The following is a 25,405-nucleotide window of genomic DNA, read 5'->3' as shown; positions in this document are numbered from 1 at the left end:
ACAAGGATGAGTGTGCATGAATGAAATAAACAAGAAAGGAAAAAAAACATGAGGAAAAACATCGGGAGTCGAACTAGCGACCACCTGATCGAAAGTCAAGCCCTCTAACCGCTGAGCCATCAAGACTTTCATGTTAACCGGATTTTCTTTGCCTTTCATACTCATAGTAAAAACGCAGCGCGAGGGATGTTATCCCTCTGACACCATTCAAGTCGTCGCCATATTGCAATATCAGTCCGTGAGTGACTAGGTCGCGTAGGTGTCAGGGTGATTTGCCGAAATAGTTCGAAAGTATCTTATATTTCGATATTTGTACCGGTTGTTCTCATTATGTCGTATTTATATAGCTCAGGGATATTTTCGATAATGCTTGAAGCTGATTTTAACGTTCAAGAGGCGATTTGATAAATGTTTTTAGAACCGAGGTCAACGATGTCAAAAGAAATAGTTTTAGGAGATAAAGTTACACGAAGATGTCAATAGGGGTCTCTCACATCTCACAGTACGTCGAAATGATTCACGCTTGTGCGAGGAATATTATTTAGTGGTGAATCGGACATGATCAAGGGCCCTTACTGTGTATATTAGTCAACTTAAGATGGCCAAATCAGCCCCTCTGCTCCTACCTACAGTCCCCTTTTAAGACAATAATGATTATGATAATATTAATAATAATAACAAGATCTGGTTACGTTTTCTCAAAGATATGCGTGAGGTTCAACAAAATATCTAATACTGCGACATTGTATGACAACACCTTCTCAAAACATTACTTCGCCATTAAATATATCTTATCAATAACTCGACCTCTTATATCGGGAATGTAAGTGTTTGCGCACGCCTGCAACAATGGCATCGATCTACGTTCACTTCCGCAACAATGGCCGCACTTCCTTTTGGAATTGAATCATTTTTCATGGCGTTATTTGATGACGGACCTCGCAATCCAAACTTATTATGGCCTATTATGCTATGTTGGGCGACCGAATGTTTTCATTCGTGCCCAAGTGTCGCCTGAAGATATTAACTGGATGGAATCGAATTAAAATAAGACGGGCAATCTCACGAGATGCAGCAAGGACAATGGGTCCTCCTTAACGGCTGTGTCCAGTCATTCAGACACATCTTTACACTAATACCGCGGATAATGCAACCATCTCTATTAAGACCAGTAATAGCCTCGGCGACATTGCCTTCCTTGATCTCGAAATCTGGGCATGTCATCATGATTAAGAAAACTAACGCCATTCATTTGATTGAAAAATTGAAATTTTATGCAAATCTTCGATTCGTGGACACGACCACAATTGTCGTGGTTCACCGAGGCTGCATTTTATTCCAATCTCTTTCTAAGTGTGTTTTTGATTGTCGTTCTAATCTGACAACTATAGATGATGTGGATTTTACTGATAAAAACATTCATATTTCTTGATAGAAGGTGTGAGGTAAGGTGTAATCGGGTGGATTTTAAACACCTCACACATATTCATTAGATGATTTATAGTAAAAGTGGCTGGTAAAAGAGTTACTTCATAAAAGGTGCAAGGAATATCAGAACACTTCGACATGACGTATGCACCATTAGCTCTATCGATACCGCGGCAAAAATTGGGGCAAAGATATGATTTTCCAACTATGTTAGCCATCAATTCATATTCTTTACGAATCTGTTAACCATATTTCTTTGGCAAGCCAAGCACTGTTATTGGATATCCTCCCAGATTTCACCTCGAATGCTGAGGTGTATAGACTAGATAGTGGTAGGCCAATAGTGTTAGGCTACTCTATTGTAATGAAGTCAGTGTTCAATTTTGTTTTCCCTCAATAGCTCGATAGTGGTGACGCCAGCGCATGAGAGTCAGGATGCCACCGTGTAGCAACGCCCCAATGAAATACGTATCAAAATTAACAGAATCTCCGCATTTTAGGAATTCTTTCTCTTGTCACTCAACAGCACGGATACACCAAACAGTCAACCTCAACTCTTTATAAGAAAGCGATATGATGAATACCATTGCGTGTCTCCATGTCACACCTAAGTGGGTGGCAGCCCAGCTGGACTGCAGGGGCGTGAGGATGCTTCCAGGGGAGGACATCCAGAAATTGTTAGGCGGAGAAGTCATTATGGCCAACATTACGCAGTCCAGTCCCAATTGTCATAGATTGTCAAGTTATACCGGGCCACAGTGTTGGTCAGTCGGACGTGATATTGCTCCTTTATCTCACAAGTTTGCATTACATCAGTATAAACATCGTGATGACCACGAATTCGGTTCTATCTTTGGGCCTGCCAATCAAGTGGTCATTGAACCTCTGTTAAATTCACATTTGGCTTATTTGGGCTACTTAGCTTCCCCATCTTGACTGATAACCCCACGATTGATTTCATTTCAATGGAATGTCCTCAACTTTAAGAGTAGTCCCGACTGTCATTAGATCGTGGGCTATTTTTGTAGTTAAGCATTGTTGACTTTCACGCAACTCATTACTCATTCGTAGATTCTTAATTACGAGGCTAATTCTCAAATTCTGCAGATGGGTTGATAAATCTTGAGTTTAGAACTGGTAGGATTACCGAAGTGAAATACTCTGTTTATGTTGATGATGCCTCGTAATATGGATGATGGCTCACAACTTCTTCCGGTATACTTGTTAATCATGATGTCAGATCCCTCACCCATCTCAATGTTAGGGCGGGCTTGCTGGTCTCCTCGAACATTGTGGTGGAAAAAGTTCCACAAACGTATTTGGAATAAGTTGCCATGCAAAACTGACATCGTAATCATATGCTACAGCCACAATTATTAGTGACCTATGCTACTCATAAATGGTAATTTACGGCAGCTTCATTTTGATGTTTGCCAAGATTGGATGATAAACGCACGAAAAGCCAAGTCGTCTTGGAGAATTACATTATGTCCAATTCTTAAATGATCCATTATCCTGTCAAATGTCCCAATGCTGACTGAGTAATTTCTTGTTATTTAACGATGCAATTTCCCTTTTCAATTGCCATTTAGCATTGGTTTTAATGGCAAACTTTCATTGCTGAGATAATCAGTGCCAGTTACGGTATCTATACGACCAACGAAATGACGGTAATGGAATTGGTTATGACCATTTTCTCAGTTTTCCTCACGGGTCACGCAAAGCTTTAGTTTCTTGTAATTCTTTCTTCGGCCTTTAGGTTATAACCCAGCGTCGTTAAATTTTACTAAAAATGTCCATTAGTCGAGTAGAGTGCGTGTAATTCGCAGTCGTTGCGATCATAAAAGGCTGATGATCGAGGAAAGTATGGTTCATTTTGTGGTCAAAGCCCGCCACATTTGATGTCAACTCTAATCTAGTTTGAGTAACTGAGTTTTTGTATACTAACCATTGCTTTGGATTGTTAAGTGAATGGGGAAATCATTTCAATCGAAAATGAGCTTTGAAATGGTAACTCTCAATGAGACAGTATTGGCCAAATGCAACTGTAAGATTGGATGTTCAGATTGGAACATACTGGAACAAACTTTGAAAAGTAATGCAATCGTGACAACGGCATCCATTTGGGACAGATTGAGGGGGTCTATCCATTAGGGTGGACTGAAAGTTTGGAGGAACGGAAACAAGTCCAAAACACATCAGCAAGAAAGAAAACCGTTCTTGGTACCTTGCAAGTAAACTTGTGGCGTAAAACCGATAGGAGCTCAATGGGTTGGCCAGAACTCCTCCCTTTAAGGAGCGCAAATTGTTTCATTTGCTGGTCGGTTACGCACGTATTACTGTCGGGTTATCGTCCATAGTTTAACCTATAATTACCTGGGACCCATAATGGTTTGCTAACTAATTCACCCTAATGACTCGAGGCGAACTCGCATTAGCCTCCAAGCAAAGCGACGACCGGTTCGCGTGATGGCTCGTGTAGCTAATGATGTATAATGAATAGCCTTATTAGAGTTTGTTATCATTTAATAAACCGTCTCTCTCATCATAATATTTCCTTAAAGAGGGTATTATTTTTTGCGTGGCGATCGATCATGTTATTGCGGTGATTGGGTGTGTGTTATTTCCTAGTAATGTGGCTTAATGCGGAGTGACTCGCACGGGATGCATTGGATCAAATTTCACCGTTGACTTGATATTTGTTGCTGAATACAGACTTATCTGGTTATAAGGTCGCTTTTAACTCAATACAAAGATAACATTTCAACCGAAAAATCATTGGATATCGATGGCTATTACTTGATTTCCCTATCGTCACTTGTTTCGAGAAGGGAACGTTCCAACTGCCACCATATTGGTTGCCATGTTTGACACCTAACGAAACACTCGCATTTCATTGGACCATCCAAGGTCATGTGTGCCAATTAGGTTAGATGAAACATGGGTGGAGTAGGAAGTTTAAATGTCTGGTCAATTCTTAGTTTGTTTACAGCAGCATCTCTCAGGTGTGTGGACGTAACGAAATTAGTTAGCCAGCGAATCATTGAAATCTTCCTCCAGAGTGAAAGTAATTTCCATGGCCTCAAGTTTTTGCGTGTAATTGCCATAGCTATCAAGATGATATGGTTTTAATAAAACCGGCCGCTTTTCAGGAATATATTCTGTCCACACGAGATAAAACCAGCGCAAATGATGGCGATTTTCTCCAATTACCGCAAATTAAACAGGTTAAGCACGCTGGACATTGTACCTGCCTCAGATGAGCTAATAAAGATAGCCCCGCACCTAATCGAAGATAGTCCCGCACTGCCAATCGAGACGACTTTGTCGCTTGCATTTACGAGCAGACAATGAACAAACCCAAATCCAGTGCTACAAACGTTGCATGCATTGGTAGTGCATTTCCTTTTGTGATGATATGAAAATGTACACAGTTCCATGTCATTCTAAGAGTGAGATGTGTTGTATTGAAAACTATTGGCTGAGACGACTGTCGTGCTTTATCTAGCTGTTGCAGTGTTTGCAAATTATATTGTAAACCACATATTAGCGGAGAAAATTAGCCGCGCTAATAAAGCCATATTTTTGCTATTCGTCAATTATGGCCGTCTTATTCTCGTATCAATACGAGAAGATTACGCCTGATCAATGGATGAGTTTTTTCGCGGAGGTTTCGATTGTGTTGAAAATGTTATCGGCCGTTACCATGAGATGGTTGGACGATATGTGAGCGGATAAGAGTATTCTTCCCGCTGCAGTTTATTATGTTCCTGCGTGATGGCGTCATTGGGACTGGGAACTGGGACCTTTGCTAAAGCTGCGGACAGGCCGCCTGTAGCAACTGATGGATTTGAGCTCATAACGATGAACCTATCGCTCGGACACCCCTCCTCATTGGAACTCCGCTCCTCCTTCAATACCCTAAGTCGTTACTTTCACTGACGCCCTTATGCTTACACAAGTCAAACTTAACCCTGGTTAAACAAGTTGCGCCGTATCAATTCCCGCCAGGATTCCCCATCAGGCGCTAAAGTAGCAGGCAATCTCTTATGGAATTCACCTTCCATTCCCACTAAAACATACGTCTCAAATTTCGTCCAACCATTCGCGGCACGCCGCGTGATAATTATCACAACACCGGCAAAACATCCGCTGAAATAGTCCACTCTCTTTTGTTATTTGGCCACAAAAGTACCACTTTAGCTTTGTCATGTCACAAAAGAAGTCATACCTTCCCAAAATGATGAGTGTTAGGAAAATATTACTTGGGAAACCGAGTCATATATTCGGTGGTTAAAGTCACTGGGTGGTGTTTGGCGAGTCATCAAAACCAATTAAGCCATTCTCATGTTGGCGATTCTCGGATTCCGATGTGGCTTCTCACAGCCTGTATGTTTGCTGTGTCCTCAGATTTTCCATTAAGGGGCCGATTGATGGTTTATAGTCTTGGGTTGGTTACAATTATGGTAGTAAGTGGATAAAGGAGGGAAAAGTTTTAATCGGATCTAGTGTAAATCGATCCTACTTAAAGCCATTAGTTCACCCTCAGTCTATTTAGTGACGACTTCAGTGTGGTGTATCTTATTGTTACTACCTTGCTTAGTTAATTGGTAACATCAGCTTAGAAATATTTAAGGTTGTAGAGACAGCGTGTGAAACTAGCTGCATCATTTCATGATATCAATGCCAAGATGTTCAATTTGAAGCAATCATCTTTGTGATCTCCATGATGTGTAGTATGTCCAAATTAGGAACTTTGACGTTCAGTTTTCACTCTGGACAGTTGCAAGAAATTGAATAAAGCATATTTAGAACCCATTTTACTTTATTTAGCCATACATATTATAATTAATTATGATTATATATAAACAGCACCAATATCCACACAAAAACAACATTGTTTTCAATTTCTCTCTCAGGTTGTTGAACACAATTTCCATGTAGTCTTCATTGAATTTGTGGATCACTTTCTCGAGTTGCTCGCAGTCCACGTTCTGATACCACTACCAGCTCATGAAATATAGCACTTTACACTGTACAAGTACATACTGTCTCATAGCACTTTACACAGTACAAGTACATACTGTCTCATAGCACTTTACACAGTACAAGTACATACTGTCTCATAGCACTTTACACAGTACAAGTATATACTGTCTCATAGCACTTTACACTTATTCTCCACCCCAGCACAGAAACCTTTCTGTATGAGAAACCAAGGAGCACACATACTGTGCCACAAAAAGTACCAATTGGAGCTGGCCGGGCCTCGAACCCACGACCCTCCGGTCTCAAGTCGGACACTCTTCCCTAATGGTAAGCTTAAATGAGGGAAACCATGCCAAGGGGAAAATATAGCCCCACCTTTGTTGACACATTGGAAAGCTGTGAATAGAAGGGTAAGCCTTTCCTATGCTTACTACATATTTACAGTAACATATTGATTCTTCAGCTCCAGCCATGTCAGAAATAGTTTATTAAAATGCACAGTTTTCAATATATAAATTAGCACGGGAAAATGAGAGCAGGCATTGTATTTCTTTTCATCCAGGTCATCATCTGACAACATTCTTTTTGTCGACGAAAGCACACAGATACGAAAACACTAGGAGCTTTCACAGCACATTATCGTGAAGACGTGATCTAAAACTTTGTGTCATGTGACCGGTCTCGACGAATCAGAAGCCGTGTAGTCCTCTTTGCCAAGCTTGGCTGCGCCGAACAAGCATGATATGTATCCCCTGATTGGCCAATACCTGATCCGGCGGAAATACGAAGTTCCTGAATGGGGAAAGGGACAAATAGCACAATGTCACCAAGAACTGATATTTACATCGGTTGGTCTCAAAACCACCTGAATGTCAGTATCATACACGGCGAAAAGCAGACGATATTCGGAAGGGAAATTTGCTAATCGGCTACCGTGCATGTAGTCCAACCCCGAGTCTGCTGTTCATGTTTTCATAACAGATGTAACAAGATATCGTCCACTGAATAGATTTACACATCCAGGCAGACGAAAAAGTAACCAAACGTTGTGAGTCCGTTGCCAGAATGCCCGTTTCCATAAAGTCATGCGAAATCCTTTACTGTCACATGATATATTTTTCGTCACGTCCCGCGTTCAAATACGTCAATAAGTTAAGCACGAATTTCAAATAATCATAACTGGTTCGTTTCAGCACGCCATCTGTCGACATGATGTGAACTTTTAGGCATTTTTGGCGATGAAGGGTCGAGTATTTCGTCGTCGTCGATTTCTTCTTCTTCTTCCTCTTCCATCTCATCGCGCATGTCCGGCGCCATACTTCCGGTTCCACCCTCAGCTTCTTCTGCTTTCAAACGTTTGTATTTAGTTCGTCGGTTTTGGAACCACACTTTAACCTGAAAAGAGTAATGTAATGCGAAATAAGTTTTCAGTTACAAATATTTGAAATTGAGGAAGATGCCTGAAGAAGGAGGGCACGAAGAAGGGACCGATGAGCGGAAACGATTCCTTTTTCGATACTAAAAGAATATGCTGAGAAAATGATTTCGAACGGAACCTGTCGGTAAGGTCTGGAATGATCTGCAAAACTGCCACGAACCGTATTTAAATTTTTTACCACAAGTATCGTGACACACAATATCAATTTACACATTATTTTGTTACTGAGTCTGTTTCCAGGTTCGTCTGTTTATCAAAGGAACTAACTTATTGTTTACAAAGTGTCGAAATGAAATGACAATTTTGTCCAAATTGAAACAGTCAAACAAAAATGTAACTTAAGCTTTTTAACGATTTTAAGATTGACCTATGCGCAGGTGCGCATGCGCAATTATTACCGTTTATGCTACTGATCTGTCGTTCCACAATAAATGTGGACATAGGCCTATTTTTCATGTCATATTTGTCACGAATTTATTTGTTTAGATCATGGAAAATGTTCCACGAATTTAATGGATGAAATTCAACACTTGGGTCCAGTGTAATCTTCCTGTTATAGGTTTGTTTGGCCTCCGCGGGTAAACACACACCGACTATCCATCAGATTTATTAATGTGGTTGATGTGAATCAGCCCATATGTTCCTTGATTATGAACCCTGTCAATGAACGCCCGATTCTTTTGGATATATCCTTAATAACTTTAGTTGGACTATAAGACAAAGATTTATAGTGCTGTGGATTTGACGAGAATATCCGGTGATTGTAAAAAGCCTTTATTAGCGTTATTAATGGATTAGAATCGGGTTCGAACATATATCGATCATTTGTATACCTGAATAGAATAATTTCCTTTTCTTGTAATAATTGCAGATAGTTATTTCAATTTGTCACGCCAGACAGAAAAGTAGATTGTTCTTTCACAATGTATGTTGCTGATTAGCAAAATTAAGCGGTGAAAAGGTTTGTGATGAGCTTGGCTCGAGTTTCATAATTACTTCTGTGACTTCTCCGTAGAAGAGACAGAAGGTGACATTGCAGGTGTATTACAGTTTCCCATGGTTAACTACGGAGTTCAAATGTATCAGGTTGAGAAAGAGTACTAGATGATGAAATATCTTCTATCCTACAAGTAGGTTTTTCACAACTGCTTTTATGGCCAACTCCATATTAATGATAATTCACTATGATAATTTATCAAATGTAATAATATATTTTGTCACGATTACTAACAATTTGTCTGACTTATTGCAAAATTAATTACGATATTGCCAACCAAATCAACAGATTATGACCACTTTGCGTTTCCATGGTGGTTATTGGTTATTAGAATGGCCATCAAACACCAAATAAAGCATAACATTATTTCACCTTCAAGTTTTATGCTCCAGTTTGCGGTTCTTGGCCGTTGCGCTCACGTCTGTGATGATGAATCTATTGCATGGTGCCACGAACAAAACGTTTCAATTTAGACTCACTTCCTATGCTAAATGCCTCGTTTATTCCATCATGAAATATATGGATTTAATATCAAGAAAATAGCCATCAAAGTGACGTATAAATTATGGCAAATTGTCACCGGTGTGTTGGGTAAAGACCACGGACACTTAGCAGGCAAAACAAACCGCCTCGCCGTCACACCAGTCAATTAATGCTTCATTTGGTAAGGTATTGGTTGGCGTGGCGAAAACGGATGGAGCAATTGCAGGTTAAAATGAATATGATGCCGAGATCAAGATTTATGATCAGTTTCCTCTTTCGTGTGATTTTGTCATGAGTTTGTTAGCCAGGCGTGTGTTACTCTTGGCTGGCGAAGCGCGAAGTGGCGCACACGATTTGTCCGTTACCACGTCTCCCAGTTAGGAAATTGGCATCGGGAGGAAACGTAGGACACGCCTAGAGAGCTTCATCTCTATCGGTTATGGAAGCAATTGCGCGTGAAAACACTTTGGAGTTATTAATTCAGGGAAAACAGCACTTGGTGATCATTTGCTTTTTCGTCGGGTGTGTTGCAGCAATCATTGCAAATGACCTTGGTGCTTGACAGAGCAACAGTTTCTTCCCAAGTCATTATTTCAAATGCAGTTCCACATTCAGATTTTCAGCAATTAAAACATTCTATGACAATATGATATTTCCACCACAACAACAAATTCTCAGTTTACAATTGTTTTGGACAGTGTCTGTTATTCTGATTCTTGCCTACAACAATTTCATATTCTATGATCAATGGAAAATATTGAAATGATCGAATGTATCCTTATAAAACATTAGTAAAATGATAACATAAACATTATGATAACGTAACAACGCAACACCACGGCTCCGCACTATCAACCATCTCAATCAAGGCTTCTCAGCGTAACAATGATCGGCCGTCCCGCTTCAAATTGAAATGTAAAATGAGCCGCCATCTTTGTAACGAACTCTAGCAGACATCCTGATGGCTCTTGTTAACTACTGGAGGATGACTTGGGATCTTTTAAGACCAAATCACGTCATATATCCTTCGGTAGTGTCACTTCCTTTAGACTTTCTATCCATCAATTTCTTCCAATTTGTGCCCAACCATCACTCACTACACACACCATTAGTTTTTCTCTCATCATAATATAGATTCTTGAATGACATTTTGCCAGAGTTTACTTCCAATCATTGTGGTAATGTGGTCGTGATGTTTCTATAAGTTGTCAGGTTTTCTGTTCTGGTTGGCTTGGCGGAGAAATGAACCTTATGGGTGCAGTGATCACGGGCGATTAGGGACAGGTCGCGTTGGAGTTCTTGATGGGTTTAACCTGACAGTCAGTCATGACGGCTGGTTTCATCAAGAAAGAGGCAAGTTTAAAGGATCGGAAATTGCATTCAGCAACTTGAAAGGAAGGCACTTGATACTGCTGATAGAAGGGTTTGTTTGTACGCTCACGGGCAAACTTTTGATAGAACTATCAAAACTTGACGGTATGGTGTAACAAAATGGGCCGAGCAAGAAGATAACTAAGGTTATTACAAACATTAGATATTCAGTAAGTTCTATTGTTTCCCTTTCGTTGAGCTTAAGGTTCCGTTCCCTTTTCATTTGAAACATCGGTTTGTTTACCCTCTTAACAGGACACCCCCTCATGTCCTTGAATTAAAGTCGCCTTTCTATAAATCATAATCTTTCTTTCCCATGTACTTTGTTGATATAAACCTGTTGGTTGGTATAAGTAAACGCCCAGAAACAGTCCATAGGGGGACGAAACAATAACGAGTTAGTTAACCAATTAGTAATCAATGGACAAAATTACTCCTGGTTAGTCCTGCTGATATTCTCAATAATGTTCTGTATACAAACAGGAACGATAATTTTCACATTTGGTCATTACAAAAGTAACTTGCTGTGATAAACCATGATTGTTATGATTAATCAATAAAACCGTTTAATTAGAAACTTTAGGATAATGTAGCATTGTTATATGCACTTGAAGCCTTCTCATAGTCTTCTAAAGATGAACTCAGTAACAAACAGTTGCAGATGAATAGCCCTGCATGCCAAACCTAACGCCCTATTGCGCTCAACAATAGTCAAAATAGTCAAACTCCGTCTGACAGTGCGGATGGAAGCTGGTCCACGCACGTCTTGATTGTACTTTTGCCGTATTTTATTCGTAGAGATGCTCTACCGCGTTAACATAATCCCAAACCGAAACCACGACATGTGTTCAAACCATCAAATCATTATTAATAAGCTTAATGATCAGCAGTAAAGATAATTCGGTTATTCACACTGTATCCGAAGGCCCGGTGAAGAAAGTCCGATAAGGCCGCAACCAACAGACAAAAATCCCATCGCAAACATTTCCAGAAATAACTGACATCAGAATCTTAAAACGAACAAAGCAGACAAACAAATGGACGAAAATCCACACTGAGTTTATTTGCAGACGACCAAATAAAACCTTAATGAAAATTCGATTATCAAATTGATGCTGGGCAGTGATACCATAGTAATCACTAGGACTTCTCGTCTGCTACAACTGAAGCAAGTGCGGGATTTGTAGAGTTTGAGTTGAGCTTACTCATGGCTACTCATCAGTCTCAATTCTATTGAATAATCACGAGAGTTTCGCGCGGTTTGGAATTGGAATTCAGTATCAGAACTTCTGTCAAACCTTCAAAATCAGTTGAAGAATAAATTCATGATAATATACCGGACGCAAATCTGATTAAAGTTTATTGTTACCCCCATGGGAAAATCAGTGGCAGCGATAAAGCTCCAGTGATAAAGCTTTAGAGCCCTGAGATATGGCCTTTGGTTCTCCAACAGGAATCAGGCGTCTTGTCTCTTGACTTGTTGATATTGTCACGTCCCTGGCCCAAGGCCCTTCCTCCATAACAATCAGTCGTAATGACGACCCAATTATACTGTCGTCTCTCTTTAATTGGCTGGACCACACAAATGAGGGTGAGATGTGATAGAAGTTGATCGTAGAGATTTTGGCTTGCGGCTGAGAGGCTGGTATTGTACCGGATAAAACGCCCTCATCGCCAAGGGAAGCAGTGCTTGTGGTGTGTGGCGGTAGTGAAAAATCTTTTACAACTGGCTAAGTATTGCGGGTAAGAGTTGCAGCTTCATCGTTACCAGCAAGTAGTGTTAAAAAGAAGATAAAGGAACAAGCATCAACAGAAAAAGATCTAATCTGACAAGGAGCTTCAAGAGACAAAGATCTGTAATCTGACACTACCAATGTAAAAATATATCTTGATCCCGACGTGATTCGAACACGCAACCTTCTGATCTGGAGTCAGACGCGCTACCGTTGCGCCACGGAATCCCGATGGATTTGGTAAGAACCTACGGCAAGGTATAGCATGTACATGTACCTACAGCTGACTTATTTCGTAAAATAACATAATAAAGGTTTGTGATGACATGGAGTCAAAAACGGCCCTCTCAACCCCCATAAAGATTCCCAGAGGGTTTGTTGAAAAGGGTAGCCAATTAAGGGTTAGTAATCTGCTGTAATTGTACCATAAACACAACCAATAGATGCTTTCACGTCGCAGACAATACCAGTGAGATTACGTGCGTGACTTGGATGCTGGGAATAGCCTTCCGTCTAAGAATGCCTTAAAAATAAGCCAGGTACAGGCGCATTCATGGCAATAATGGGAGAAATATCTACTGTGACCAAATTTGCCATAGTGACGTTAAACAGTGTCTTTCTTCGATTCGATGTGACATGGTTACAAAGAACAAAAAGATGGGCCTGCCCTAAGTCAGCGCGGACAATGCTTGTCAGACGGTGTATTCTTTGTCATCGATCAAGATGAAATTGCCTGTGATATTCTTTGTATAGTGTAGGATGTTCTCCGCCGCTCTGTGTTTTGGTAGGTCTGTTGTAGATCCGTTGATAACGTAGAAGACAGATTAGGCAAGCAACCTTGGCTTTATCCGACAATGATATTTGTCACGGTCTTATGAACCCGTGGGGCTTTATTACCAGCCATAATTTCAAATTGAACATAATGTTGTCAAATAAAATGTAATCATCATTAATAGCAATGTAAGGCTTAACCTTCTGTGATCTTGTCTCTGACCTGCTTGGTGTATGTTTGTGTCACTAAGCGTCGCGAATATTGTCCGAATTTTGACATCATATTGCCTTATTTGAATGAAAAATGATTAATTGATTCGTCGTACGACTAGCTTCCTCGCGATGCAGGTCAAAGTTTTATGCAGTTTTGTGTATTTAACTAAACTCGCTTTGTCTACAGGTGCATTGGGGTGCATTGGGGTGCATTGGGGTGCCAGGTATGAGAAGATGAAAAATTGGTTAATGATTAAGCTGCGAGGCAGGCAGTAACATGTCACAAGTCTCAAAGTTGTGACCAATTGACCATTAAGGTGTGTAGTGCAAATGGGTCGCGTAATGACCCAGAAGAACCGCTAATTGGCGAAAGCAACTTTATCATTTCTGTCCGAAAATAGGAAATAGAAAATGGACGCAATCAATACTTTCTTTTGTTTGTCGGCCATTTTGAATGCTACGAACTTAGAAAATCCGCGCCCATAATGATGAAATTCACACGCACGGGCAATTAGACTAAGTAATATTGGACCAAGTTTGCTCCGACCTTTTTGTTTTGTGTTCAAGTGGTGTATGATTCATTGTTGAGTGATTTGTCAAAACTTCATCATAACACGCAAATGTGATTATTACGGGACACTGTGCGGTAAAATTGGGGAAAAGAATAATTTTATATGTCTGTTAAGGCTAATAGTGCATTGACCGGAGATATAATGCGTGATTTCCTAATAACAAATCATTAATCATCATCTTATCGTTTTTTCGTCGTATTGTGCACGATAATGAAGGAGTGTTTCAGCTTCTGACTTGGTTCTGGTCTGGTGTCCTCGAAACAGCTCTGACCTATGTTTTTAGAACTTATTCCCATCTTCGGATTTTACCGGGCTGATCAAAACCTTCCATTTTATCTAAATAGTTTGTGACAGATTTTCCATTGAGCCAAAATATTAAAATACTCAAAACCAATTCTGCCGATGTCGACAACGCAATAAAATAAACCAAATTCACTCCAAACTAAATATTTCCCCACTCGTCGCTCGGATGCGATAGAAGCTTTAAAACTCTTCGCCCATCTTTTCATCTCAGCCATATTATTGTTGCCATTAGCTCAGGTTCCTCCCCTAATAGCTTTCTGATGTGCCCATCCAGCACACATATTCTATATAAATGGCTTCATAAGCTGCCTAATGGCTCAATCACTATCCACTTAACCACATTTAGAATAATAATTCCGCCTAATCAAAATGTTTCCACTCTCCCTATGCTTTCCTATTTGCGCATGAAACAAAATATTATGACGACCTGAGATCTTGGGCCGGTTATAGTGGAGAGCAGTGACCGATCAGGCCGAGCCAACGCCCCGGGCGGTTCTAGAGACCCTGGTGAGTCTCCTGCACCGGGCTTGCCCAGGCACTGTTTCAAATCATTGATACAAACCAATTCGTATTTGCCATTACATTCGCTAATAAATTGTAATGGAGTAAATTACTCCTCCTAATGCTTATAATAGACAACGTATGCTCATAAAAGACCCACTCACCGCAGAGATAAATTTAATTACCCAGGTTTGTCGTGTCCGGAAATTTGAAATTTTCCATTCTGGCCGAGCGCGCCACAAAAGATTTGGGTTTCGTGGCTCTTAACGACGTTATGAATTTCATTCATGAAACCGGATTTATCTATTTGATAGCTGGCTTTTAAAATAAATTAGGCTCTTAATAAAGGCTTAATGAAATATTGGAATTATCCTCGGCAGGCTATGATCAATAAACACGACATTAGTAGACACGCAAGACTTGGTCTGGAGATGAAATGTAGAATCTCACATTTGTTCATGCTCGTTAATACTAGACAATGTCATGTGGTATGTATGTTTTAATATTACCCATGGGCCTTGTACGAAATCTCAGAAGGCTTATATTTTCATTATTCATAAGGCACTGCCACTATCCCTTTTCAAAATATTCTGCTAACACCCCTAATACGAATTTTATGGTCAGCGTTTCAAGTTTTCTGTCAACAAATTTGAATATTAACTAAACAGAATGGCTTATTTCGTGTGTTTTTTTAAATTGGTTAAATTAAAATCAGATTATTCTGATTCATAACACTGCTCTCTCTCTCAGGACACACGTGCCATAACAATACAATCGATGTCAATGCCTTGCGTCTGTATAGTATTTGATAGCCATCACACAAATTGGAAATGAATGATATCAGGGAAAGCCCCACCTCAATAGCGCATGCAGAACGGCGCTTGCGAAGTCTGACCAGTGGTTACACTTGGATCATTGTTTCGACTGACATTCGATAAAGCCGGAATAGAAATTGTAGCATCACTGGCACGAGTCTTCAAGGATGAATTCAGTAGAAGAGTTGTTTGTACGACAATATATGCATATTTACCTGTGTTTCTGTGAGACTTAGACTGGAGGCGAGATCCTTCCGTTCCTGTCCGACCACGTAATGGTTCTTCTCGAAGGCGTGTTCAAGGCGAAGGAGCTGGGACGGAGAGAAGGCAGTCCTGATTCGCTTTGGTTTGCGGAATGGCTGGAGGAGGATACTGGCGTCTGGACCTGCAAGCAAAACCAGGATGACACTTTAGTACAGATTCAATCTCGACAAACGCGGTTCTCACACACTCAAGTATTGCTTTTCCGTAATCATTCCCCAAATCGAACGCAGGGAAGATGTAGACCCAACATCGTAAGACTATCAAGCCTCTGACTTGGATGCATATACGTATACGTATAGACATTTACCGCACCTCATGATGAAGGAGAAGTATTCAACAAGGCGATTTGGACCTTGTGTGAATGAAAATTCGCTCTGTTTTACACACGGTTCAGATCACCATAGCCTGGCTATGAAAGGCGACGAAAATCTCCGCCCTGACGTGAAAGCCTTGCTGGTTCAACGGTTAGAGTGCTGGACTTTCGATCTGGTGGTCCCGGGTTCGACTCCCGTGAATCCACCGCATTTTCATGATAAACTGATCTTACCATTATTTTCAACCCGGGTTTAATTCTTTATGAATTTGACTTTTGTGACCAAATGTCTGATCCAAATATCACTTCGTGCTTTTTTAACGGTTGCTGTCGGTACTTCTATACCCGACATTGACAGCAGATGCCTTTGTGTGATACGGACTAATGGCTTTGAAGTCATTGTATTGCAGGTTAATGGGGCTAAAATACGCCTTAATGGTAGTAAAATTATCCAGGGGAGTTTATGATGATTTTTCAGAATGTTTTCGTTGACTTTTTTCCTCAATGGAGTTCTATGCCGGCGCAATAGGAGTCTACTCTCTCACTCTCGACGGTCACACGCTTCGGTTGACTTTCTGAACAGATTGTCTATTGATATTGTACTTGGTGACAAGAGACATCTACTAATGCTAATCTCGGTATGGTGAGGCACAGCAGGTAGTCCTGGAGGGAACCTTTCGTGACAAATGCCCGCCTTGGCCTAGATCATAATATCAATTTCAAAAGGGGACATGTTGTAATAGCTTGCTGACAGGATTGTCAGATCTCATAGATTAGGAATGGTGATTTAAAAGAGGTTAATCTTTAGGTGACTTCAATAACGTTCAATGTCTTTTGAGATGATTTTAGACAGCCACTTTGGTATGGAGAGTGTTGGAAATCTCTTCTAAGAGATCGGTGATCGAGCGTGTGACATGCATGCAAGCAAAGGCCTGATAATTGATCTCTTAGAAATGATTTTATGGTATTTATGATATGCTGAGGTGAGACCTGCTTCCATAAAAAGTAGTACTCGAACTACCCAATGTGCCTTTTCATGTTGACATTTGGGGAAGTGGTTCTCTAATTATCATCAATATCACTCCCCCTATGCACTATCATTTTGAAATATTTGAAAGGCATGCTATGTCCCCTGCCTTGCAAGTCTTCTTGACAACAAAAAGCCGATTGAAGGCGGATAAGCCATCAGCACTGCATCAAACAGAATTTCCTAGAGTTCTCTTTTATTTAATTTCAATTGGCTGGAAATATTTCCAAATTGAAATATTGCTAATTCAGTCATTTATTGACGTTTATCAAGTAATTACATAGAGCGCATGCTGCGACATTCAAACCACCCATAAATACAGAACCACTCATTCTGGCTTGCCTTCAAACCATCTCTCAGTCGTCCCGAGCTATCTTTGTGGAGTGCGCATAAACTCAACATAGCGAACAACGAAATGGTTTTAGCCCGTGCCATCTCAAACAGTCCGCGAATTCTCGAGTCACAATATCGAAGCACCCGCGCTGACCTCTAAACGCTCCCAACAATGTCCACAGAAAGTGACATTTTATTCGAGTCGTCACTCCGACATTTTCATGACGAAATGTTTACAGTAAATCTACCTAATGGAACCTTTAAGTATACTTATAAATGATAATTCATTCGGGTCCATTTATCGAGGACAGAGGGATCATTATTAGCGATATCAGGCGTCCCATCCTGCCTAAACACAATAACGGGACTTATGCATTGTCAGGGCCCGAGTCGTTAAGGTGTCACTTTGAAATATATAGCTATTTCTTCACATTGTTGGACTCAACTTACTTTCTAAAGAGGCTGTTGCAAACGTACTCTTGAAGAGAGGTAGCCCCACCGCACAGGTTGCTCTCTTATCCTTATGCCTCGCTAGTCACTGACAAAGTGACCTATTGCAAAAATAAATTTGAAATCTCCTTCTGCAGTAACTTCTTTTTACAATTACGGCATTACGACTCAACGCCAAGGTTACTGTCGACGTCAACTGTGCAACAGAGCCCCTACCTTGACATTGAAGCGAAATCGTTACCAGTGGTACTCAAGTTGAAATTCAGACTAAATTAACTTCATTGTTGGAATGTTTATTTAATATCTGGTCCACAGAAGACATGAGGATGCGTCATTTCTGTTGTCACAATCGCGCGGATTTCAATAATTATATTTTCATAAAGGTATATTTGCGTTCTTCGGTGTCTATTCGATGGAGTTATTAGATGGTCGATTGCCAATTAGGCCGTACTTAAGGGGTATTTACTTAGTTGAACCATGGGTACTCTGTTGCCGCATTGACTAATGTAACCCCGTTAAGGTTGACAAAAGACTCAATGCAAACCGTTCAGTGCCATAAGGCCAATTTTCAAGTTTTCTTTTGTCGCAGATAACTCGAATTTTAAATTTTTTAACAAATGTGACGGTTTCATATGAGGAAATTGCATATTTGCCGATGATGGACCAGCTCCACGCTGTTTTAAGTCCAATTTCATCTTTTGTATCCGCCATCTTGGGCTGGCTGAATTAGGGACTCGGAGTGGCTCAAAAGGAACGAAGCTGATGATGAATAATGTGAATTTGATAGCAGGGTAATAACAACGCTAATGAATATGAAAGTATACGATGTTAGAATGATAATGATGAGTGTTTAATTCTCTGCGTGGCAATTTAAGAAGCGATTTAGCCCAGTTGACACACGGGGCTTGTTCAAACGTGTTTGAAATGTCCACATCTCAATGAAGACATTGACACATCGGGCTACACTTTCGAGTTGCATTCTGTAAAACGCCAGAAAGTGAACCCAAGTTATAATTGATGACCCCCAATTGTGGTTAAGTCATTCATCTTCCACCAACATCCAACTCAAAGATGTTTAATTCATCTTGCAGTAAAATAACTGACAAATATTCCATAAAGCTATTGTGTAAGTCCGTGTTGAGAATGCGAGTTCTAGCTTTAAAATATTAAAAAGTAAACAATGTAACCGGAGTGAAAAGGCAACTGCTTTCCTCTGACCTTGTGCATTAATCAAAAAGTGATTAGAATTCATTCGCGGTCAAAGAACGTGTCAAATTTCACTCAAGATTCTCTGCACAAAGTTTCTTCAACAACCTTTCTCGATTATGCGCTGGTTTCTAATGGCGGCTTTGAGAAAAGGTTTAAAAAAGCGAAAGAATATCCTATAATACTGCTGACATTGTAATTCCTTAAAAGCAAACAACATTATGGTTGGGGTCGATTCATCATGGCGGCCGACAGGATACGAGACATGGCTGTTAGTGCGGTGACCTCTCCTTGGCTTGTCAACTGCTGGGGTACTACCAGTCCACCGAGGCTGGACAAAATGAGCTGGCCGATCTACTGCACGGCGGTGCGGGCGTCGTCGTGTGACGACATGATGAAGTCACGGACCTACCGCCCTCACCAGTGAGGAATCGAATTCCGGTAGCAATAAGCCTACCGGAATCCTTTGTCGCTAGTGAAATTGAGGGGTGAAATCGCTAGAGAAAAGATTTGGGTGAGTCTACTGTGGCCCCTAACAGGTACAATTATGGATTTGCCATTGTCTTTATAAGTGTTGTTGCATTTGCTGTTTACAATAACAATACGTCTGAGCGATAATCCACCTTAATGTTAGAAAAAGACTAATCACATTTCTCTTCTGAACAATAGACCAAATAGCCTTATGCCTTAGGTACCCCGACCGTATTAATTGAAACTCTGAAGAGTATTATACCAATTGAATTCAGTACTTATCGCGGCGCTGTAATAGACTTGGTGGCGTTGTTTCAATTACAATAGGCTTTCTTTTGTAATTTCTTTCGTGGAACAACATGACCTTATTAATTTCACTGAAAAACATCGTATATAGATGTGGGTAGACTTGCACTCAGTATGCAAGGCTCGTTGGTCTAGCGGCATGATTCTCGCTTAGGGTGCGAGAGGTCCCGGGTTCAACTCCCGGACGAGCCCTTTTGCCACTTCAATAGTCGACGAGAAAATTTTGATCATCATTTCGATAAATCTTTTCTCCTCACAAGGGAATTATTGGTTTTAATGATGAATGCCCGCTCAATCTACCTTAACAACACACTTTATATTGCCTTTTGTTCATAAACATCATTTCCCTTTTCGATAATACATTCAACAGTTGCCAAGATCGAATTTCGTGCAAATCAAGTGAATGACAAACAGGAGATGTGACACTCAATCTATTAGTTGGAGATAATGTTGATATAATTACAATTTTATGGAATGAATGATGTCTTTAAGTGACATGTCCGCCATGTGTATCAATACAGCGTGCATCCCATTTTATTAAATTCTTGTCACTTTATGATGGAAATGAATTAAAGTCCAATAGCTTCTTCCGTTTCGCATATGAAATAAAGACAATGTTTGATGAGCGCAAATCAGTATTATTAGTTATTTGCTTGTGATAATCTCACAATGAATTCTTGGGCGTGTCTGCATGGAACCAACTGTTGAATCTGCATGTTGTCGTTTGAGGAGATATCCCGATGTATCATCTGGACTTGTCTACTTCAGCGGAACACACTCAAGCTGACCATCTCTCTTGGCGCCACGACATGCTTAAAGGTGTTTTGGCGTACATGAACACGTAAGCCTTGGAAAGCAACTATAATGTTGTTTAAATCTAAATTCGGTATTTATTAGAATTTTGGATCCACGCGTACAAGTGTAACATGTAAAAAGGCCCAGTGTACAGGCACTACTTAGTCGCCCAGCTGAAAACCGCGCACACACTGTTTGAATCAATATGCATACCATTTGGTACTTTTTTTCGTTCCTAAACAGCCCGCCCAGGTAACTTTATCAGTTCAGATATCGAGTAGCACAATCACTTTCCTAATGAATGTTAGTTAATTAGTCGTTTAAGACCGCAGGCGCGACCCGTATATGCAGATCACAGATATTTAAGCAACATTTGCCCTTTAATTTCACCTTTCTGGTCTCGCCTAGCAGTCCTTGTTTTATTTGGCTGATCAGAATGAATTATTAGAGCGTTACTTAAGGTATGCGTTTTGAATGATTCACTATGGACGTTTTTTCACGATAAAGTGGCACTCTTTTGGTGATTTCAAACGGATAAGACTGCAGTGTTGAACAAACTTTTTCCATCCGTTTGAAACTGAAGTATCTAAAAACACCACGCCAAAATCAGACATGACGAAGAACGTATAGCTTTCTCGAAAAAAGAAGGCAATATTCCGGTTTCCGATGGTGATTTCGGCCGAATCTCGAAGGCCAATGACTGCATGTGCCTTTGTCATGGTTTTGAGATGCCAAGACTCTAAAATCAAAGATAGAAAATTTCCGCCCTCAAATCAGAAGTGTTATGTGAAAAGAACGCTTGTCTTTTTCGAAATACTTCAAATTCCTGTTCAACCGCACTACATCTGATTACGTTTTCACTGAGAGATTTATTGCCATGCAACAGGTGTGTCATAAAAAAATCATCATTCCAAATTTGAACAAATTCATTTACTTCTCAATAGTCTATCTTCGCATATGTCACGAATTGTTAATTACCGCATGTATTGTGGGAACAGTGACAATAGAATTTTTGTCACTAATTTCAAAATGGATTAAAGATCTAAATCTATACTTGCTGATTGTAATGAAATACATTTGATGTGATTATTATCATATATACGGTAATGTCAAACTGTTGTAACTGCCAATGCTAATAAAAAGTAAACTGAACTGTTACTCCCCATATCATGTACACTCAGAATTGGATGTCTTCAATCACAGCATAGAATACCTGATATTTAAATGCTATATTTTCCAATATTCCAATCTATTTTATGATAGAATATCGGTTGCAGGTTGCAGGCATTCGAGCCTCCGTCATCAAAGTAGCCTTTTTGCTCTTGATTTGAGACCCTCGCCGTGTTGTGATTTCCGCCTCTCTCTCACAGAACCTTTGTACGATTATTTAGATAACGCCCTCATAACCTCCAGAACCTCCCTTTCTCATGGAACCCCTTAAACGTGACCCTTTCCCCGATAAGACCCTGGTGTAAGGATCTTCCACCCGTTTTAATTGGTGAGAAGGACAAGGGCAAAGATTGGTTCACCAGTTTTCAGGCATCTGTGGAAAGAATTTGCTGTACCTGTTCTTGGTGCCATTTCCTGCTTTTGCGATATACAGAATTCTAGTGTTACATCACGGTCAATATTTATCATTACCCATAAAAGGTAATGTTTCTGTCGAAGTAAGCTTACAAACTGAAATAATACGGTGGCGGAATTTTCAACTGTTTCGTATCTAACTCGCGGTATAGTGCCATTGCGATATGAACATATTGGAAGTTAAAATGTGCACGTCAAGTTCGGTTCTGACATGGTTTGCAACATGACTGTGTCGTATTCTCCCTGAGAGGATCTCTGTTGGATCGTGTCAAAAGCCCTTCGAAGCCAAATCATTCGTTTTACTGTTTCTTCATCGACGGGAACCGCGGTATTGGTTGAATGAAACGTTTACATAGTCACTTAGTTAACTAACTTGGTGTAATATCGAACCAAGGACACAATTTGGTAAATAAAAACTTAACACCGAGATATCAGTCAGTATTAAATTTCGAATTGCCTCAATTTTAGCTGAAAAAGAGGTAAAAGGGAATTCGTGTCGTGGCATTGAAAAAATGGACTCGGTGATATAATATTTGGTCCGTTTTCACCGAGTCCTTCGGCAACACTGACTTGGCGAGCCGAGGGAGGAACGGAAATGGAAAAGAGTCGTACCTTAACCTTCACGTCGGAATTGAAAATGCTATCTTTAACGAATATTTTCTACGCAAACTACATAGATAGGTGAAGTTCTACTTAATATTAGAACAACTTTCTAAACCTAAAATGCATGTATACTAGTACATGTATCTCGCTTTAAGAACAACCTTACCTGCAAATCTTTGTCCGAAAATTCCTGGATGCCGTGACATCAGCCAAGGATAAATATGAGGTATACTGAGTCCTAACTGCTCTCTTTGGGGAGGCCCGAAAAACATGGGGTGGATGGCCCCTGGGGTGGCACTGTGAGAGACCTGAAGTCCATTTGGGGGTAGGCATGCAATATGTGGAGAATTTGGGAGTCCTAATGTAGAATATGGATTCCAAGGGATGCCGTCAGGCACAGGGAGTCCCATTTCTGGCAGTCTTAGTCCTTTTAGAGTGTTAGGTCCCACCGGCTTGAAGCCAGCCCTGTGTGAGGGTTCAGGGGAGTCTCTCTCAGTTACCGGTGAGGGTGACCGGCTACTCACGCTTGTTCGACTCACTGTCCGTTCTAATTCTCTTTCTCGCTCACGTTTCTCCAAGTCTTTGCCGACAAGGGACTCGATACTGAAACCATGAGGTTTCTTCTTTGGTGCTACCGGCTGCATCCTAAATCCCGTGGAAACGTATTTTCCAAAAAAGGTAAAGTCCGAAATTGTTTCTTGATGTTGTCCTTCCAATGTTTCCTATCCTTTCGATCTAAATCGTGCGATGGCTGAGGAGGTGCGTGGGAAGTGTCTCCATCTCCGAAAAGGCCTTCCCTGTAGGTGATTCCAAAAGTTATAACGATCTATACGATACGGTGTTTCCTTCTTAGGGAATAAATATTGCGAGACTTTTTCCCCTGTAAACGACTTTCGGTGCCTATAATGTACTTAAGCGAAGCAGGGAACTTCTAAACAAGTAATTCGACTGGCCTCCGTAGACTGGCGTATTTGAGAATGTTCTGGCTTTATAGTTCAACTTTCTAACCGGTTTGTTGTAAACCTGTCCGTCACAACTCTCAATGACAAATGCTACAAATGGCCCGCAACTCGCGCTCTTAATTTCTACGATCTGTCCCCAATGTGCTCTGATCCGCGGCAAATATCCCTGTTGGATAACCTGGACGTGATAGGCTAATTATTCAATTATTATCACTTGGGCATTCTCCAATCTCGATAGCGTTCCGCAAGAGTAGGCAGCGCCGTGCTGAAGTTGTGTTCACCTCGCATGGGTTCGAGGTAGGCGAGGGACGATGTAGCCGTTGTGATTGGTTACAGAAATCTGCCGTGCGACTGGCGCTTGTTTGATGGGCTCATTGTTATTGAAATTTGATATTCTTCGCATCAATTTATGAAAACGGTATCAATATGAGCAGATCATTAACTTTCCTATGTTAGCTCGCCGTAGCAGATTGTTTCACCGGCTCATATTGTACAGGTTGGACCCATTATGACTGGACTTTGATTAAGACGGCTAGTCGATCATTTCACTCACTTCATTGGGTTGAATTACAGGGTTTTCTAAACCCACCCGAAATCGCCAATTTGCAGTATTCAAAAATGACAAAATAGACAAAATATTGCTGAGAAAACATAAAAGTTTGATTCTTCTTCTTCATCTAATTTTGGGACCTCTAGCTCTCTATTGTATAGAAACACTGAAACATGGGCAACAAACACACGTGTTACACATGCAGAACAATGAAGTCTTTAATCCGGCGATTAATAAAAAACTGGAACATCAAAAGTCAAATATGCAGTTGCCACCTTTGGTAAATTCAATCTGTCAGAGCACCACCGCTGGTCTTTCAATCTCGGACCGATTCGATGTCTCCGACATGATGCTTTCAATAGAATATAAATGAGTACATCTGTAAAACAAAACGTCAGCTGTGGCCATTCTCATCAAAATTAAGTATGAATAGATGGTGTCCTATCCATAAAGCGCTAGGAACCATTTCTAGGCGGCACCTGTATGAACAGCGGCCATTCGTCCTCAAGCGTGCTTTGTCTTTCTCCTTCATAAATGCTTCTTCACGGAATATCTCGTTTGAATTGTCATGTGACATATGTTGCTGAGATTCCAATGGCGTCGTATATTCATAGTTTAACATCGTTAAGACACAGATGGGATGCGCCTGGAGGCGTTGATACTCATAAAAGTGACTAGCCTTTCCGCCATTTATCATCTCAAGCAAACATAAACGGAAACATGTCTTGGTGATTCCATAAAAACGAAATGATATGCAACAGGTTCAGCTGACATCCTGTGCTGTTGATTTAATCAACTTAATCATTCTTACTGGTCAACAGGGATATAGTTTTGCGACACCACCACGCCCGTCACATTTGTTGAAAGTGGCGGCACGTACCTATATTCGATCAACCCAACCTTCAACCTGATATGGTATACCTTGCA

The 25,405-nt window shown here is 40.5% G+C and overlaps 1 protein-coding gene and 2 non-coding genes across 3 annotated transcripts; 1 reads left to right on the top strand and 2 right to left on the bottom strand.

Annotated features, from left to right (window-relative positions):
* Positions 1-6,248: 6,248 nt before the first annotated feature.
* On the bottom strand, positions 6,249-24,076 carry LOC135489663 (homeobox protein EMX1-like). Its single transcript, XM_064775115.1, has 3 exons — positions 23,133-24,076; positions 15,830-15,999; positions 6,249-7,812 (listed from the first exon to the last, which is right to left on the bottom strand). The coding sequence occupies exons 1-3, from the start codon at positions 23,608-23,610 to the stop codon at positions 7,591-7,593; spliced, it is 870 nt and encodes a 289-aa protein (XP_064631185.1). The 5' UTR covers positions 23,611-24,076; the 3' UTR covers positions 6,249-7,590.
* On the bottom strand, positions 12,596-12,667 carry Trnaw-cca (transfer RNA tryptophan (anticodon CCA)). Its single transcript has one exon. It is a non-coding gene; the product is annotated as a tRNA-Trp (tRNA).
* On the top strand, positions 20,105-20,176 carry Trnap-agg (transfer RNA proline (anticodon AGG)). Its single transcript has one exon. It is a non-coding gene; the product is annotated as a tRNA-Pro (tRNA).
* Positions 24,077-25,405: the final 1,329 nt, after the last annotated feature.

This window comes from Lineus longissimus, chromosome 6 (assembly GCF_910592395.1).
Source record: "Lineus longissimus chromosome 6, tnLinLong1.2, whole genome shotgun sequence".
Classification (NCBI taxonomy): Eukaryota; Metazoa; Nemertea; class Pilidiophora; order Heteronemertea; family Lineidae; genus Lineus; species Lineus longissimus.
The sequence above is the reverse complement of the archived record's forward strand: the minus strand, read 5'-3'. Positions and strand labels throughout refer to the sequence as shown.

Excerpts from the sequence above, each read along its gene's own strand:
- LOC135489663 (XM_064775115.1), bottom strand. The coding sequence starts at position 23,610 with ATGCAGCCGGTAGCACCAAAGAAGAAACCTCATGGTTTCAGTATCGAG. Across the intron at positions 16,000-23,132 it reads TTTCGGACAAAGATTTGCAG|GTCCAGACGCCAGTATCCTC; the intron begins GTAAGGTTGTTC and ends TTTTGCTTGCAG. Across the intron at positions 7,813-15,829 it reads TAAGTCTCACAGAAACACAG|GTTAAAGTGTGGTTCCAAAA; the intron begins GTAAATATGCAT and ends TACTCTTTTCAG.